The following is a 20,160-nucleotide window of genomic DNA, read 5'->3' as shown; positions in this document are numbered from 1 at the left end:
TCCCATCACTGAGGGCCCATCAGGCGACGGGTGTGCAGCACATTACGAAGACAGACTGTCAAACAAACTGTGGGTGTTGGTGGAATAGAAGTTTGTCCCATTTGGTGATGGAAGAAATGTGGTTTCTGTCAGCTCACCCTGTGGTGGACCACTTCTCCAGGAGAGGGGATCTTTGACATTAGTAAGTAAGTAAGTCATTTGTATTTGTATAGCGCTTTTCCAGACCAGGGTCACAAAGCGCTTAAACAATCAAAACAATATTCGATAAAGTACAGTATATATTTTAAAGATCAAGATAAAACTAATAACACAACAGGAGTTACAGAAAATCAAGGAAAATCCTGAGCAAATAAAAATGTCTTGAGATGTTTCTTGAAGGAGTCAGTAGATCATCAAACACAGATGTTTCTTGAAGGAGTCAGTAGATCATCAAACTCAGATGTTTCTTGAAGGAGTCAGTAGATCATCAAACACAGAGATGGTTCTTGAAGGAGTCAGTAGATCATCAAACACAGAGATGGTTCTTGAAGGAGTCAGTAGATCATCAAACACAGATGTTTCTTGAAGGAGTCAGTAGATCATCAAACACAGATGTTTCTTGAAGGAGTCAGTAGATCATCAAACACAGATGTTTCTTGAAGGAGTCAGTAGATCATCAAACACAGATGTTTCTTGAAGGAGTCAGTAGATCATCAAACACAGATGTTTCTTGAAGGAGTCAGTAGATCATCAAACACAGATGTTTCTTGAAGGAGTCAGTAGATCATCAAACACAGATGTTTCTTGAAGGAGTCAGTAGATCATCAAACACAGATGTTTCTTGAAGGAGTCAGTAGATCATCAAACACAGATTTTTCTTGAAGGAGTCAGTAGATCATCAAACACAGAGATGTTTCTTGAAGGAGTCAGTAGATCATCAAACACAGATGTTTCTTGAAGGAGTCAGTAGATCATCAAACACAGATGGTTCTTGAAGGAATCAGTAGATCATCAAACACAGATGTTTCTTGAAGGAGTCAGTAGATCATCAAACACAGATGTTTCTTGAAGGAGTCAGTAGATCATCAAACACAGAGATGGTTCCAAAGCTTAGGAGCAACAGTCTGGAAGGATTTCTCTCCTCTGGTCCAGAAGTTCAGGAACCATCAGTAGATTCTGATCCACAGACCTCAGAGCCTGAGCTGGGGTGTAAGTCTGGATCAGATCACTGAGGGAAGGTCTGACTATGAATAGATTGAAAGTAAGAACCAGAATTTTAAAGTTGATCCTGAAAGAAACTGGCAGCCAGTGAAGAGTTTTAAGGATCGGAGAAATGTGAGTTCTTCTACTAGAGCAGTATTAGGGTGATGGTCCGTACACGATGTTATGGCTAGTATCTTGTTGTTAGCTAAGCTGGAAGTAGAAAGTCTGTTCTTCTATCCACGTAAAACCTTGTGTCTGACAAAGACTTCCTTAAGAACCAGCCAAGAGTCTTGCACTTACACATGACAATGGCGACTGGAGGCCTCAGGACCTTGGAGAGCACCTGAACCGAGTGGACTATTAATGTCCAAATGAAACGTTTTCTCATGTCGATGCATTGAAAAGTCCCTTTTTCCAGCTCCAGTATCCAGTGTCCTGGGTTTTCCTTCCACCAATACCTGCCTATGTCGTTCCTCCATTCGCTGTTTTTTCAGTCCAGTTTGGTTTACTCGGACTCAGACCAGGTCTATGAATCCTTTGATGTTTTTTCCTGTTTCTACTTTTCAAGTTCATTTTTTCGATACTTGAAACCAGTGCTGTGTCTCAAATCGCATACTTGCATACCCAAAGTAAGTATTTTTAGTACATAAGTACGTCTCAATTCTTAGTATATAAATGTAGTGCTCCATACACACTAAATTGTCACCAAAACACACACAAAACTGAGTATGGATCGATGGACACTTTCTACACTAAACGGCTCCATCTTAGTGACGTTGCAAACAAAGTTTTTCGATTCTCATATTTTTTCTTTATTTCTTTTGCCAAACTTGCAAAACGTGCTGCCAGCAGGTGGCGATAGTGTTCCTACAGCTGGTTGAAATCATCGTTAAATAGTAGTAGAAGAAGAAGCTGTTGTGTCATTTCCTGTTAGTGTGTAGCAGCAGAGTTTGATTTGAGACATACTATCTGTGGAGAATTAGTTACTAGTTAGTACGTACACTATCCTGATGCATACTAACTTCTAGTATACTAAGAGAAGTATGCGATTTGAGACACAACACAGGTCTATGAATCCTTTGATGTTTTTTCCTGTTTGTACTTTTCAAATTATTTTTTTTGATACTGGAAACCAGGACTATTTAACGTAAAGCCTGAGGGCCGACGGTCAATTCACATTATGGATGAATGAATAAAAAAGCTGATAAAAACTTCAGTTTCACTTTCCGTGACTTAGATCTGCTTTCAGGCTGTTTTACTGTCAACTGAGAATCTCCAGTGGAGATGATGCAACACGGCCCTGACATGGAGTTGACGTGGAAACAATTTGACGACAAACGGACTGCAAATATTTACACAAAGCAAATGCCCGAAGCATCTTCCCGTGTCCTTTTTTGAGTGACGGTGTCGTCACTGTCAACACAGAGCGTGACGCGAGGAGACACTTGTTGCTATTTCAAATACATATTTGCTAAACCATTTATAACATTGTGGATCCATTTTTAATCCATTTGACTAACATTCGACAGGAAGTCGTCGTAGAGGAGTTGACGGGCCCACGTGCTTGACATCCTACAGAAAATCGGATCCTTCAGGAAGTTTACACGGCTGATAAAACTCGGATGTATACGTTGCAATGAAGCGTGAAGAGTAGTATTAACGATTCATTACAAGACCTGACTCAGCAAAGACAAGATCAATTATTCTGCTTGAGGATCGTTTCATTTCGGAAAAAATGTCTCAAATGTGAACTAAACGAGCTGAACAAGAGCGACTTATAAACGGGTTCTTCCATAAATCGGCCTGGAGTCGGCTGGTTCCAAAATGGCTGTGGTTGCTGTGACTCTGGCGGCCCGTCAACAAAAATGTGGAGCAACTGCCCGTCGTGCTGCAGAACCTGTGCAGCCAGAGAGAGGGCGGCCTGTGCTGCAGAAGAAGGCCACAGTGTTCGGCGACTAGAAACCGCATCTCTCTCTCCTCCTCCTTCGCTCCACCAGGTCCAACACTCACATTGATTATGTAATCCATGTAAACCGGTCAACTAGTCCCTGACTGAGGAGCCCATTGCTGTTTTTCTGGCAGACGTACGGCCCCTGAGTGAAGGGCCTCACCTGTTGATTCGGGGACGTGCCGTTGACTCGCTTGTTCTTGCAGAAATCTGTGTTTTATTTCAGAGTCGCCAGGATGGTGTGAACATGGAGGATAGAATAGGAGGAAAATAAAGGTGCCTTGAATTAAATGTGTTTTTTTCTGTGAGAGGAAGTGTAATAAATGATGACGATGTGTAATACATCTTTAAATACAGTACAGTTTAATTGCAGCTAAGTATATGGTTAATATTTACGAGAATAATTATGTAGTATCTATGTGTCTATATTAAGTACTTAGATTGATATCTTCTTAGGAGATAAATATATATTTTACTATTGGCACCACATAATGGCTGCCTTGGTGTTTGGTTCTTTTTTTCTATTGTTTATTTTGTGTGTTGTATTGTTTAATTATTTTATTGTGTACTGACACCACAAAAAAATCCTATGTTGTTTTTATAAAAATGGCATAAAAACATCTGATTCTGATATAATACTTTATACTGTAATTTGTTTTGTGTTATATTTATTTTCATATATGTACAGTATATGTCTATATAGATATGTATGCAGTGTATATATTTTATGTATTAGAATATGTTTATATATTAAGTATTTATATGGATATACTATATATGTCGAAATATTTTGCTACAAACGGAAAAATAGTTGTGGTAGGAAATTTTAAAATGTTTTTTTTTTTACTTCTAACTATTCCTTCTAAACGTCAGTGTTTCAGTGTCACTCTTTTGCTTTTTTTCTTTTTTTTTTCTTCTTCTTACAAATAGTTACATATTGTGTTTTTTTTTTAATTCATTAATTTATGTAATTATTAAACGATGAACCGTTACATGAGTTAATTGATTTCTGTTTATAATGTCTGTAATATTTGTATTTATAGTTTGAAACACAAAATAAAAAAATAAAAAAGTGTAACACTATACAAATACTAATTACTTACTTATATTGATCTATGTTCTTTATCTTTAGACTTAGATTGTATCATCTTGTCTTTCTCTTTATTTCTCTTTGTTCTTGTTCTTATTTTATTTGATTTACTTTTTATGAAAAATTGCTGTATTTGCTGTGGCTAATTGGAAAAAAAAACAATTTCCCCAAGGAGACCTCCTGAGGGATCAATAAAGTTCTACCTAACTATCACTTACAACTTTTCCAAGATGTAAGAGCTGCATTACCGCAGCTCCTCCACCAGATGTCAGTAACGGCCCAACAAACTCGGGTCCTGCGGGGAACGAGAGAGAAAGAAAGCGGGAGGAAGAAGGCGCTACTAGCAGCTAATCAATGACCGAACGATCTTTAGCTTTAGCTCTCAAGAGAACTCACTCTTTTATCCTCCTGCGGGAAGAAAACACATCTTCTGAGAGACACTTCTTCACGGTGAGTCATATAAAAGTTAAACAATAGAACAAACCTGGTCTTTCTTCTCTGCGTGTCAAGTTTAAAGTGGTCGCTACAAGTGTCACATAAAGAAACGAAGGTTATTGTTGTGTTTGGAGCTCAACTCTTGACTGACAGGTTCTTATCGTGTAGAGTTGAACTCTTGTTTAAAATATACACTCGTATGTGAAGCTAAAGATGTATAACTTCGACAAGAACGTCCCCAGACCCTCATTGTTGTGGCCTTTCAGACGCGGAAGAAGTGTTATAAAGTGGATTCAAGTTAGCAAAAATAAATCTCCAATGAAGCTAAAATATATTTAAAAAACATCACAATATATTTGTCTATATGAAATGTCTACATTGTACTGCTAAGTACACAAAACATTCTTCCAAAACATACATTAATAACCATGTGTTTCGTGAGGAAACAGAAGTTGCAAAATAAAGTAAATAAATAATAAATAATGTAAAAAAAACAAGTACATTTGTTTCATCCTAAAACCATAAAAGTGATATTAATGTAACTACTCATGGTCTCTTTAAATGAAGTGGGCGTAGCTGCTGTCATTCCTGTGAAGTCTCTGGTAAAGAAGGTGGTTCTGGTTCCATTGATGTTTTCACTGAGATCCTCAGGATCTGTTTTTAGATTCTTCACTCTATGGGTCTCAGACTCAACTGGACGGGGGTCACAACAGGTCAATTCTTGTGGAGACTGGGCGGCTGGCGAGGGGGGCTTTAAGTAGTTTCTTTCTGGATTTGTTTCATCCAAGTTTTATTTATATTTGGCGGTTTCATGTTTTATGAGCTTCTTTGTGGTTTTTCTGTGAGTTTGGTCCATTTTTTTTCGTTTAATTCTATGTATTGTTTGATTTTATAAATCTGTTCCATCTTAACTATACAATCAGATTTATAAATTATAACATTTGATATGATCTTTATTTCTGAATGGGCCGAATGGGCTCTGCATTCGTAAACAACTTTTTTTCACTGGCCAAAAATGGTCCACTTGCCGAAAAGTTTGAAACTCCAGTTTTAGATCCTGCCGAGTCTGTTGGAGCGTGACCTGTTGACCCTGAGAACGTAGCGAAAAGCAAAGCAGAGGAATTTATTGGAGTTGTTGGAGTCGTTTCTGCGAGACCAAAGTGTGTCTTCTAATGAAGAGGATAGTACTACACTGTAACTAGAACAACAGTGTTGTACTATCGTCTTCTAATGAAGACGATAGTACTACACTGTAACCAGAACAACAGTGTTGTACTATCGTCTTCTAATGAAGATGATAGTACTACACTGTAACCAGAACAACAGTGTTCTACTATCGTCTTCTAATGAAGATGATAGTACTACACTGTAACCAGAACAACAGTGTTCTACTATCGTCTTCTAATGAAGATGATAGTACTACACTGTAACCAGAACAACAGTGTTGTACTATCGTCTTCTAATGAAGACGATAGTACTACACTGTAACTACAACAACAGTGTAGTACTATCATCTTATAATGAAGATGATAGTACTACACTGTAACCAGAACAACAGTGTTGTACTATCATCTTATAATGAAGATGATAGTACTACACTGTAACCAGAACAACAGTGTTGTACTATCGTCTTCTAATGAAGATGATAGTACTACACTGTAACCAGAACAACAGTGTTGTACTATCGTCTTCTAATGAAGATGATAGTACTACACTGTAACCAGAACAACAGTGTTCTACTATCGTCTTCTAATGAAGATGATAGTACTACACTGTAACCAGAACAACAGTGTAGTACTATCGTCTTCTAATGAAGACGATAGTACTACACTGTAACCAGAACAACAGTGTAGTACTATCATCTTCTAATGAACTGTAACCAGAACAACAGTGTAGTACTATCGTCTTCTAATGAAGATGATAGTACTACGCTGTAACCAGAACAACAGTGTAGTACTATCATCTTATAATGAAGATGATAGTACTACACTGTAACCAGAACAACAGTGTAGTACTATCATCTTATAATGTTTGTTGATAGTGTAGTACAATCATCTTCAAATGAAGATGATAGTACTACACTGTAACTAGAACAACAGTGTAGTACTATCATCTTCTAATGAAGATGATAGTAATACACTGTAATCAGAACAACAGTGTAGTACTATCATCTTATAATGTTTGTTGATAGTGTAGTACAATCATCTTCAAATGAAGATGATAGTACTACACTGTTACCAGAACCAAACAGAACAACGGTGTAGTACTATTATCTTCTAATGAAGATGATAGTACTACACTGTAACCAGAACAACAGTGTAGTACTATCATCTTCTAATGTTTGTTGATAGTGTAGTACTATCCTCTTCATTAGAAGAGGATAGTACTACACTGTAACCAGAACAACAGTGTAGTACTATCATCTTATAATATTTGTTGATAGTGTAGTACAATCATCTTCAAATGAAGATGATAGTACTACACTGTAACTAGAACAACAGTGTAGTACTATCATCTTCTAGATGATAGTACTACACTGTAACCAGAACAACAGTGTAGTACTATCATCTTATAATGTTTGTTGATAGTGTAGTACACTGTTACCAGAACCAAACAGAACAACAGTGTAGTACTATTATCTTCTAATGAAGATGATTCTACCACACTCTAACCAGAACAACATTGTAGTACTATCATCTTCTAATGTTTGTTGATAGTGACTATCATCTTCTAATGAAGATGATAGTACTACACTGTAACCAGAACAACAGTGTAGTACTATCATCTTATAATGTTTGTTGATAGTGTAGTACAGAGCATAGTACTACACTGTAACCAGAACAACAGTGTAGTACTATCCTCTTATAATATTTGTTGATAGTGTAGTACAATCATCTTCTAATGAAGATGATAATACTGCATTGTTATTCTGGTAACAGGGTTCAACATGTACAACACACACGACTATATAACAAAACAGAAGAATAATCTTTTACCCACAATGATGGAATTATTTCCAATTATGGAATGAGTATTAAGCAGTCCTAAATACTTATTTCTTCAGATTAAACTGCCTCAGGAGAGAAATGAATGGCTTTCTTTGTTAATAATTGATAAGGGGTTGAGCACAGACTTTGTGCACTGACTTTATCAGATAACATTTGATGCCCTGCGAGGAAATCTTCTTAAGATAGTATTGCACATGTTTTTTTTTCACATGAGAAGCACAATTATTTCAAGTTATATCTATGACTTACTATTATTTTCTGTAAGTTATCAGCAGTGTAAGATGTGTTGAAGTTGAAATGTTCGTTTAAACAAAATGCTTGGTTTGAAAAGGCCTCCTTGGATAAATAACTCTTGCACTGACAGGAAACGCTTAAACAAGATTAACATTTATCCTGAAAGGGAAAATTAGGGTTTTGCTTATGAGGGGAAAGAACATTTTCCTGCCTTTTTCTAAAGGTCATGTCATGGAGGTTCAGTGGATTTAGTGTTTATTTCTCTTAAGAGGTGCGGCAGCAGCAGCAGCAGCAGAGTGTCGCCAAGATATAAATAATGAAACCAAAACTTCTTGATGGGCAGTTTTGAAAACATTAGGGATGTGTATTGGCATCTGTGTAACGGAATGTGGTGTTTCAGAGCGTATCACGATATTGTGATTCTGTAAGTAACTAAGTAAGTAATTCATATTTGTAGACCAGGGTCACAAAGCGCTTAAACAATCAAAACAATACTTGAAAGTTCAAGACAACACCCAGACAAACACAAGAGTCTCAGAGAATCAAGGAAAAGCACAAATAAGAATGTCTTGATGTTTCTTTTAAGGAGTCAGTAGATCATCAAACACAGAGAAAGATTGTTCCAAAGCTTAGGAGAAACAGCCTGGAAGGATTTCTCTCCTCTGGTCCGGGACCCTGAACCATGAAAAGTCATTTCTGTAGGAACAACAATGATATATTTGTAGTATTGTCGAGTACTTGCGGAATTTAAAGACCACATGACTCTTGAGAATGTCCTTTACATTTGTTTTATAAAACAATATATATATAAACATCGGATTTAAAAGCTACTAAAGTCAACTGTATCCTCTCGTCCTCAGTCATTTCTGGGATTTTAGGCGGGATTTCATTGTTCCTTTAGCTGAGGAGGATATTTACCTCGCAATGCTTTGAATGTTTGCATACTAGTTGTATATAAAACCTCAAATTATTTTATTTTATACACACTTAAATGTAAGCCAAGAACTATGATTTAAATACAATATTATTTTAAGTGAAATTAAAATTAACTTTTTTAAACACAATATTGTTACATTGCTGTTAAATGTTAATACAGTATTGTGAAAAAACCTCACAACATGGCTGTGTATCAATTTATTTCAATCTCAAACCCTTGGCGAACATCAAACAACAAAAGATCAATCAAGTTCTTTATTATTTTTCAAGTAAATTAATTTAACTTGTATTTCTTGTTGTTTCAGGGAAAAACGAAATGGACCAAAGGGGATTCAAACAAGCGTATGGAATAAGATTTTTGAAGAAAGATCACAGTTAATATCATCCATTACAACTGATTTTTACACATTTTTATTATTTATTTTTACCTTTTACATCCATTTTTTCTGATCTAATCACACGTGGCTACTATCAGCGACTCACACAGTCCACACACCTCTGATTAGCACAACCACAGGTGTCTAACTGGGCCGTAAACTGGGAGGAGCCATGATGACTTGTTGGAGATTATGACGTTCTGGTTCCGTGAAGGTCTACAAGCAGGACCAGAAGGAAGCATTTGATGGGCTCAGAAAGACGCTCAAGACTCTGCCGGTGGATATGAGGGTGACTATTAGGATAACTTTCAAATGGACACAGACGTGAAGGACGACATGTATCGGGAAGACGACATGGAGGACGACGACGACGAGTCGGTGAGTATCAATCAGTGCTCCGGTCACTTTGATACTGTCTTATTAAATAAATTCTATTCATAAGTGGTGTAACTACACATTCATCAACACTCATGGTCAATAGTGGCATGTATTGCCAAGAATCCGGCGACACGATGATACTGTAGTAAGGACACATGTGTAGTATTGTCGAGTACTTGACTCTGGTGTTGTGAGAGTGTAGTAACAAGTATATATGTGTAGTATTGTCGAGTACTTGACTCTGGTGTTATGATAGTGTAGTAACAAGTATATATGTGTAGTATTGTCCAGTACTTGACTCTGGTGTTGTGAGAGTGTAGTAACAAGTATATATGTGTAGTATTGTCGAGTACTTGACTCTGGTGTTGTGAGAGTGTAGTAATAAGGATATATGTGTAGTATTGTGGAGTACTTGACTCTGGTGTTGTGATAGTGTAGTAACAAGGATATATGTTTAGTATTGTCCAGTACTTGACTCTGGTGTTGTGATGGTGTAGTAACAGGTATATATGTGTAGTATTGTCCAGTACTTGACTCTTGTGTTGTAGTATTTACAGACCACATGAATCTTGACGAAGTCGTAACTGCTTTCATTCGTTTTCAAACCAAAATATGTCCAAACATCAGCTTTAAAAGCTGCTGGAGTCGACTGTATCCTCTCATCCTCAGTCGTTGCCAGGATCTTGTGGGATTTCATTGTTCCTTTAGCTGCGAAGCTCGTAACGGCTGATGCCAACAACTGGAATTATTATTATAATTATTAATATTTAAATATGAATTGTATAAAAAATATATGTGAATATATATTCAAATTTAAATTATTTATAAAAAAGAAAAATTAAATTTTTTAATCTACACTTTATTGAAATATAAACAGTAAAAAAAACTATAATAACGATAAAATACGTTTTGAAAGCCAAAAAAACTATAATAACGATAGAATACGTTTTGAAAGCCAAAAAAAAACACAGTGCTGTTAAATATCGTTACAGTATCATGGAAATATTGAGATATATCAGTGTATCAATATTTTCTCACAACTCTAATAGTTAAGAAGTAAAGACTTAACACATGCATCATTCGTCACAAAACTATATATTATTAAAACACTATTATTTAAGAGAACAACAACAATATAATATTGTTACATTATAATTTACTGTTTATTTCCATAATATATTGATTATTTTGCAGTATGATGTTGCATCAGACTGTAATTATACTGGAATAGACTTTCTATCATTGGCAAACGTTATATTTCCATCCAAACATACGGAGATAATATGTTCTCATAATGTAGTTTGTCTTTTACAACCTTGATAAACACCGGCAACACAACTTTCTTTACAAAGGGTCCGATAAGAACCTGGTTTGCTCAACTAATCTCTATCTTTCCTTATGTGGTAAGGAGTATGGCCTTCATTTTCCTTCTACACAGGCTGATACATGTCATGTGCAACAACTTCCTCATACAACACATCTGTGGTAATCGTCTCACCGATGGTAACCTTTACTCTCAGCCTGAGCTCAACCATTCTTTCCTGTTGAACAGTCTGAAAACTGGGAAGTCGCCCGAGCAAACTTCCTTCCTGCTTTTTATTCTCTTCAAGTGCCTCCTGTACTTACGTAAGATTTACTACCGAAACAAAGATATTTCCTTTTGTACATTCCAGACCACATGGGATTTATTGCTGATGATTATCGCGAAAAATAGAATTTCCCTTTGAGATAAACTAAAGGGTGTAAACGCTGAAGAGCAGGAGCTCAGAGACATCTTTGGCTCACTGTACGTTGGGATCTGATGCAAGTGAGAAGGCATGAATTTGGACACTGTGTGAGGCTTCAGTGCTGTGGGGTTGGAGAGGCGCGCATACATGGAGGATAAAAATAAGTGGTGTGACATGAAGGTGGATTTGAAGTTTAGTTCGGCTGCCAATAGTATGAACGAGACTGGGGGCAGGGAGGGGGGACTGTTTGATCAAAGCCACAATTATGGATGACACAACTCTCTTAGGGGTTCTGGGAGGACATGTGGGGGGACACCAGAGAAACATGTATTTGTGTAACTCACAACAATCGTGTGCATGAGCCTGTCCACAGGTATTCTAAGGTATTATTGTAGTTTGTATGAAGGCTTGCCAACTTTATCATTTTCCCTTATGTCCACCAAGTGTTTTTCTTTTCTGAGCAATCCATTCCCTTTTAGAGTTAAAGTCAAAAATGTATGTCGATTTTTAGCGACTGGTGCTCAGTTGTTGTCGTCTTCGTCCAAAATGACAATCTTAAAAACATCCAGATTGCTACATATTGCTGGTCTTTAATGTCCATCTTGTATTTAAGATTCATGCTGCTGGGCTGGGATCTTCCACTAAAATCAAGCTTAAAATATAGATTTTTATTTGAATTTCAATTTGGAATGTTTTGGATACACAACTGGAGTATGTAAATATTTTTGGCACTTTTTAAATACAAGCAAAAAATAAAAAATAAATATTGAAAGGCAACGGATTTTCGCCCATTCTTAATGGATGATTTAGAAATTGTATTTTATTATATCGCAATTTCATTAAAAAAAAAGAGAGAGATTGTTCAACTGTTCAACTAATTACTACATGTGGGAATTGAGGTTATTCATCATCAACTCTTGGTCAATCTAAGGGTTGGTGGGACACTACTCAAAGTTACTATTTTTAGTACGTAAGTGCATCTCAATTCTTAGTATGCTAAATTAAGTGCGTCTTACACACTAATTTGGGGTACTAAAACGCCCACAAAACTGAGTATGGTTCGATGGACACTTTCTACACTAAACGGCTTCATCTTAGTGACGTTGTAAACGAAAGTTACGTCATATATAAATGCATATATATGCATATACTTACAGGATATTTGCATCTGCATTTTCAGCAGCAGTAGAAGGATGAGACGTTTTCGCTGCTGATACCAGCTTAAATATCTCGCGAATATTTCATATTTCTTTTTCCAAACTTGCAAAATGTGCTGCCAGCAGGTGGCGATAGTGTTCCTACAGCTGGTTGAAATCATCCTTAAATAGATGTAGAAGAAGAAGCTGTCGCATCATTTCCTGTTATTGTGTAGCAGCAGAGTTTGATTTGAGACATACTATCTGTGGAGGATTAGTTACTAGTTAGTACGTACACTATCCTGATGCATACTAACTTCTAGTATACTAAGAGAAGTATGCGATTTGAGACACAGCATAGGAGTGTGTGTGTTGTCAGTCAACATTTATATACGTATTAACACCTGGACCGACAAAATAAGATTAACCAGGAAGGTGACACGTTTTTGACATCCAACGGTGGCAAGCCCTATGGAAGTCATTTGTTAAGGCTTGATGAAATGGTGTCATATTTGTTCGAAGGTCAGTAGGTGGTAGAATTACATATTTCATATTGAATACCTGTTTTAAGCGACCAATGATACAGCAGAGAGTTCCATCTAGTGAACTCTAAAAAGAACCTTCATTGAGCCTCATTAACACATCACTAGACCCACATTGGGAATCATCATTGGAAAAAGCCACACAAGTGCTGCCAGGAACAGGCACTTCCCATGCAAAGGTCGCACAAGGACATCATGCTCTGGGCAAGGAATCCTCGGCCCCTGTGCCAAGCTGCACACATCCCACCCCCCAGTACACCTTCAAAGATGGGAGTCGCTTAATGGAAAACTAAGTGATGGTATGCTTGTTTTTCATGTGGGCTTATCAGTGTTGTGTAAATGTTGTTGGTGAGGCGAGCGTGAACGATTGTGCGCATGTCAGAATGTCGGCTGTTTAGTCAGTGTTTATGTGTATTTCATGTGTCCAAGGAAAGATATATTTTTATGGACATGGAGTAACTTATGATCAGCTTTGAAAGTTGCTGGAGTCGAGTGTATCCTCTTGTCCTCGGTCATCGCCGAGATCTTATGGGTTTTCATTGTTTCTTTAGCTAAGGCCAAAATGGCCGCTATTATCCAGTGACCGAAAGTTTGATCCCTGAACAAAATTAAAAATGTAATTTGTTGTGCGATAACCGAAGTTGAATGTTTTATTATTTAGAAATGCTAACAATTCTTTAGCATGTTTTGATTATCTATTCAACTTGTGGCACATGGGCCAGATACTGCCCTTCGATTAGGACTGGCCTGCGACCCTTTCACCCATTAAAATAAATGAGTTGCCAAAAAACTGCAGCTACGCCGTTCTACCCTAATTTGCTACCATGTGTTACTTTTTCTCAAAGGCTGTAATTTCCATTGGCCAAGGAGCTGCAGTTTAGATAATGCAGGATTGCGCTCTTTAGGCTACGTAGAGTTGACACATAAAATGGATGATTTAATGATGAATGGAAAGATAAAAATCTACACAAAGCAAATGCTCAAGGTTTCCCGTGTGTTTTATGTTTCACAATGTCAACAATGAATATAACAGTTGTTATTGCAATACATAAGAGCTAATTTATTTATTCAATTGTATATCTAGTTTCAATACCTTACATTCAACAGGAAATAGAGGGGTTGGACAGCCCAGCGACTGGACATTGTCTACTGCTACACTTCCCAAAATCTGGCCCTCAGGAAATGTTAGTTTAATAGTCAAAGCCCTTTCCATTTATTTATATCAAACATTTGTATGCTTGTTACAATTTAAAGGGATTGTTTTCTTGACTGGATTTAACACGTGTGGTTCGTATGGAAGTTAAGGAGTATCTCCTTGGATGCAAATTCTTGGACAGGAGGTAACATTGGAGCCCAGTACATTCTATGTATATTCTTAGTACAGGTGTCCATAGTGTATGGAGGTATAAATATCTTTGAAACATCTTCTACAACTGCCATTACTGGCGAAGTCCATCTATACTATAGATGGCCTTCAAAGTTCTATTTATAGATTTTCAAAGGATTGACGATGATAGACAGTTGGTGTGACAAATGCAAGGTCAGATAGCAGTTGGTACATAGTTGTCTCTTGGGTGTCAAACCAGGACGAGTGGGATCATGAGAGCCTAGATAGGTGTCTAGGGTTTTTGCTATGGAGTCACTTGTTCTATGGGGTGTTGTTGGGGGTAGTTGGAATGATTGACGATATATTTATTCCTTGATCTGTCATTTTATTCTATCTCAGCCATATTTATAAACTTTAGCTAAACATGACCTGACAAACAGAGTTTAGTAGGAGTGTTTGAAAACATTGATATGACGATGAGTTGACACTGTATTTATTTATTTTTAAAAATATTTTTTGCTTGCAAATCTTATTTTATATTTTTACATAGTTGTTTTATAGTTTATAGTCAATGATTTTGGACCTAAAATAATGAATATATCGTATCCTGGCCCCTGTATCGTATCACCAGATTCTTTCCAATACTGACTCCTATGGTTTACAAATCGTGTTCATTATGGGTCAGTCATTTGACCTTATACACTACAAGTCTTAATTCGATGACGATATTTACAACATAAGATTTTGATTTACTTGTTACTCTTCTAGCCACCGGAGCGACAGATCGTGGTGGGCATATGCTCAATGATGAAGAAGTCAAAGTCCAAGCCAATGACTGAAATCTTGGAGCGACTCTGTAAGTTTGACTACATCGAAGTGGTCATCTTCTCCGAGGAGGTCATCCTAGAAGAGCCCGTGGAGAACTGGCCCCTTTGCGACTGCCTGATCTCCTTCCACTCCAAAGGTAACACCACCTCAACTGCATATGTTTACGCATGCATACTGCATGTATTTGAATCCTTGTAATTGTTTTAAAAATATATAAACATGTAAAATCTTTGAAATGGGATCTTAAAAATGGTTTCAGCCAGTTGACCTTTGCAGGATTTCCATACTCTGGACTTGTAGTATATGTGGTAGTTGCAACCATGAAAGTTGCAATTGAGGGCGATATGTCCAAACATCAGCTTTAAAAGCTGCTGGAGTCAATGTATCCTCTCGTCCTCAGTCATCGCTGAGATCTTGCAGGGGAATTCAGTGGCTTGACTTCTTCCTTGAAGTATCTCCTCAGATCCTAAACATGCATTTTGACGTGATGCACAGTAGGTCTATCTTCTTGTCCAAATTTAGCCGGTGAGAGGGTCCTAACACCTCCCGTTTAGCAAATATGTCACGAGCTGTCAGCACCGCGGCTTTTCCTATCCTGGTGTAACTCAACCTCGTACCCCCCGGGGACAACGGCTCTATTGTCTTCATCATTATCGGTACACGTTGATTGACGATGGATTTTTAAAGTTCCTTTGATGCTATTTTTTCCTCATAGTGACTATTCCAGATGTGGGATCTTACATGTCTTGTTTCCATTGTTAACATTCCAGGTGGCGACACACTGCTGCAATTAACCTTCAAAGCATATATTATCTCGTAACTCTATTTCTACCGTTTCTGTTCCATCAGCAATTATTTTCTTACTCATCCTCGTGCATTTTTTAATTATGGCTTTGATTTGTTCAAATTGACAACAGGAGCAGTAGCGACCTCTGGTGGCTGCTATAACAAGCTACGAAATGTATAGAGTAGCAGGTCAACTGGGTTGCTTATTATCAATGTCACTGTTCTCTGACTCACCCATGTCTATTTTAACAAGGTAAACACCCTTATTTTATTCATTCATGTTCATTACAATAAGCAGTTCTGTGTGTCTGGTGATACAATCTGTATGTGCTGTTTCATAGTTGATATAGTTTTAGCATTTAAAATATATTTTATGTATTGTCTATTATAATAATATTATTATAATAATAATATAATATATTTTTAAATGCTTTATTTTACTTATTTGTTATTATCCTTAAATCATTATCACATATATATATATACACTTGAATATCTTTTTTAATTTTTAATTTTGAATATTGTTGTATTTTTTGCTTTTAAAATATATTAAATATGCCTTTCTTTTACCGTTCATTGAGTATTATATTCTGTATCTAAGTGACAATGTAGGTAGGTAGGTAGAACTTTATTGAGAAACAAAGTACAGCAATTTAAGACTCCAAATGAAACCACTACAGATTTACAAATGCACCTGAGAGCCCTGGTTTTGAGCAGCCATCGTTCACCTCCAAAGTTGGGAATTTGAATTAAAACAAGATAAATGTTATTCTAATATAGTTAACGTTATGTTGGTGTTGGAGCAAAATGGGATCAGTAAAGATTAGACATGGCCGCTAGAACGGGTGTGGTTATAAAGATGAAAGTAAAACTGAACCAAAGTTCTAAAACAAACCTAAATACAATTCTAATAAAATCGAGAAAAAAAACATGAAGTTTATGAGCTGTGTTTTACTAAAGACACCTGAAATGACCTTCTTGGAAGAGGTATTCACTGTCTCAGTGCTTTTCTAGTTCGATATGTAATCTCTGTACCGCTGTCCAGGTTTCCCACTCGACAAAGCCGTAGAATACACCAACCTCAGGAACCCCTTGCTCATCAACGACCTCAACATGCAGTATTTCATCCAGGACAGGTACGCTTCAATCTTTTTTATTCATTTAAATATTTTAGGGCCTTGACTCTACCATTCCATTCCATTACCTTTCCACTTCTTTGAATAGACTTTACTAGTGAGAACAATTTAGTTTACTAAAAAAATAATGTATGGATTTTGATCGTTCATTAGGAGGGATGTGTATCGTATCCTCCAGGAAGAGGGCATTGACCTACCTCGTTATGCTGTGTTAAATAGAGACCCAGACAACCCAGAAGGTAAGTTTCATCTCTTTCACACTTTGATTCATCGAATCAACACTTTGTTCCGACTCTTCTCTCTCCAGAGTGCAATCTGGTGGAAGGAGAGGACCACGTGGAGGTGAATGGAGATGTATTTCCAAAGCCGTTTGTAGAGAAGCCAGTGTGCGCCGAAGACCACAACGTCTACATTTATTACCCGACAGCTGCAGGAGGAGGCAGCCAGAGACTCTTTAGGAAGGTAAATGAATGATGACGCCGATGTTTTCTTCCTCAACCTTCTTCTTCGGCGGTCCCTCAGCCCTGCTCGCACACGAAGAAAAATATTGATATCATGATAAGGATTTATTTTTGTTTGTTTTAATATGAATGTCTGTCCCTGAATACAAAACATAGTAAACAAGTAAGTAAGTAATATTTGTAGAGCGCTTTTCAAACCCGATAAAATATATGCTTAAAAGGTCAAGAACACAGAGACAAACACAGGAGTCTCAGAGAATTAAGGAAAAGCCTGCATGAATAAAAGTTTCTTGAGATGTTTCTTGTCAGTAGATCATGAAACACAGATGTTTCTTGAAGGAGTCAGTAGATCATCAAACACAGATGTTTCTTGAAGGAGTCAGTAGATCATCAAACACAGATGTTTCTTGAAGGAGTCAGTAGATCATCAAACACAGATGTTTCTTGAAGGAGTCAGTAGATCATCAAACACAGATGTTTCTTGAAGGAGTCAGTAGATCATCAAACACAGATGTTTCTTGAAGGAGTCAGTAGATCATCAAACACAGATGTTTCTTGAAGGAGTCAGTAGATCATCAAACACAGATGTTTCTTGAAGGAGTCAGTAGATCATCAAACACAGAGATGTTTCTTGAAGGAGTCAGTAGATCATCAAACACAGATGTTTCTTGAAGGAGTCAGTAGATCATCAAACACAGATGGTTCTTGAAGGAGTCAGTAGATCATCAAACACAGATGTTTCTTGAAGGAGTCAGTAGATCATCAAACACAGATGTTTCTTGAAGGAGTCAGTAGATCATCAAACACAGATGGTTCTTGAAGGAGTCAGTAGATCATCAAACACAGAGATGGTTCCAAAGCTTAGGAGCAACAGTCTGGAAGGATTTCTCTCCTCTGGTCCGGAAGTTCAGGAACCATCAGTAGATTCTGATCCACAGACCTCAGAGCCCGAGCTGGGGTGTAAGTCTGGATCAGATCACTGATGGAAGGTCTGACCATGAATAGATCTGAAAGTAAGAACCAGAATTTTAAAATGATCCTGAAAGAAACTGGCAGCCAGTGAAGAGTTTGAAGGAGAAATGTGAGTTCTTCTACTAGAGCGGCTCAGAATTCTGGCTCCAGAGTTTTGTATGAACTGCAGGTGAGACACATCCTTCTGGTTTAGACATGAAAACATGACATTAAACTGTGTCCCGATAGTAACTATGTAATGCTCCTCAATGCAAAATGTTCTTCTTGACTTTTGAACAGGATTACAGATTTTTTATCACACTCGAAGTACATTTTTATGACCTTGTTTGCTGCGTTCACGTCCTTTTATCTTATTGGAGCATATATCAATATAGAAAAAGATTTACAATATTCTGTAAATATTTAAAAGATATCACATGTGTTTTCCTCTTTAAAACCTGCAAGCATGCAAATAAAAATACAGTGTTGGTGACTTCTGGATTGTTACTAGCTCTAGATCACAGTTAAACAATATTGTTTTCTTTGGAAAGAAGTGATTCAAAGTGTGAAGTATAAAATCATTAAAAAAAAATCATTATTATTATTTACTATTGCCTTCTGTACTCTATAGGCAGTTCACATTATGAAACACTGCAAAGAAAGCAACCGCTTCACCCTTTCCTTTTCTTTAATTTTTTCATGCTTTTTAACTAAACATATTTGTTTTGTAGCATATAGTAGGTGTGTAGGGACAAGAATGTGGTGATGGGATAAATACCACGTCACAGGGACAACAATACAATATAATGTCAATCGATGCTTTAGGAGGAATAATATATTGGTTTTCTTTTTGCAGAAAGAATTGCAGGAAAACTGTCACAAAAGCATAGTAAACACACACATGCCTAACGATGACTATATGAATTCCAACAGAGGGATCAATATTTGTTTTTCATAAGAGAAGAAATGCAAGAAAAATCAAGTTAATATTTTAGTTTAACTGTTAATTTATAAACATTGATGCAGTGCTGTTGTAAATATTGATACAGTATTGTACAAAATATATATATATTTATACTTAAAAGTATATTGATATTTTCTTTTAAGAATTTTTATGTTTAACTTTATTTTGTGTTTTGCTGAAGCCTAATCCTCTTTGTTTTTGTAAGTAAGTAAGTAAGTAAGTAATATTTATTTTTATAGCGCTTTTCCAGACCAGGGTCACAAAGCGCTTAAACAAACAAAGCAATACTCAAAAAAGTATATACACTTAAAGAACAAGATAATACTGAGTCTGACTTCTTTGACAACAGATTGGGAGTCGCAGCAGCGTGTACTCTGCCGAGAGCAGCGTTCGAAAGACTGGATCCTACATTTATGAGGAGTTCATGCCAACGGATGGAACAGATGTGAAGGTACGCTCGCCTTTTTGTCCAGCGTGAGTTGTGTTGAGATGGGTGTAAGTTGTGTACCTGTGCCCCCCTCCAGGTTTACACGGTGGGTCCGGACTACGCTCATGCCGAAGCAAGAAAGTCTCCAGCACTGGACGGGAAAGTGGAAAGAGACAGTGAAGGGAAGGAGATCCGCTATCCTGTCATGCTGACTGCTTTCGAGAAGCTTGTGGCCCGGAAGGTGTGCCTCGCCTTCAAGGTAATCAAGAAACCTTTAAGTTACTTAG

At 37.1% G+C, this 20,160-nt stretch overlaps 1 protein-coding gene across 3 annotated transcripts in view; it reads left to right on the top strand.

Annotated features, from left to right (window-relative positions):
- The first annotated feature begins 4,530 nt into the window (after positions 1–4,530).
- LOC148074405 (inositol hexakisphosphate and diphosphoinositol-pentakisphosphate kinase 1-like) overlaps positions 4,531–20,160 on the top strand; it is a 37,867-nt gene continuing 22,237 nt past the window's right edge. For all 3 annotated transcript variants that reach the window (XM_087796663.1, XM_087796664.1, XM_087796662.1), the window contains exons 1-8: positions 4,531–4,670; positions 9,139–9,588; positions 15,089–15,284; positions 16,980–17,070; positions 17,224–17,309; positions 17,378–17,532; positions 19,796–19,897; positions 19,971–20,132. In XM_087796663.1, the coding sequence (XP_087652789.1) occupies positions 9,523–9,588; positions 15,089–15,284; positions 16,980–17,070; positions 17,224–17,309; positions 17,378–17,532; positions 19,796–19,897; positions 19,971–20,132 (858 nt within the window). In that variant the 5' untranslated portion in view covers positions 4,531–4,670; positions 9,139–9,522. The remainder of the gene's footprint in view (positions 4,671–9,138; positions 9,589–15,088; positions 15,285–16,979; positions 17,071–17,223; positions 17,310–17,377; positions 17,533–19,795; positions 19,898–19,970; positions 20,133–20,160) is intronic.

The sequence above is a fragment of the Callionymus lyra genome, chromosome 8, assembly GCF_982586985.1.
Source record: "Callionymus lyra chromosome 8, fCalLyr1.hap1.1, whole genome shotgun sequence".
In the NCBI taxonomy this organism is placed as follows: Eukaryota; Metazoa; Chordata; class Actinopteri; order Syngnathiformes; family Callionymidae; genus Callionymus; species Callionymus lyra.
The sequence above is the reverse complement of the archived record's forward strand: the minus strand, read 5'-3'. Positions and strand labels throughout refer to the sequence as shown.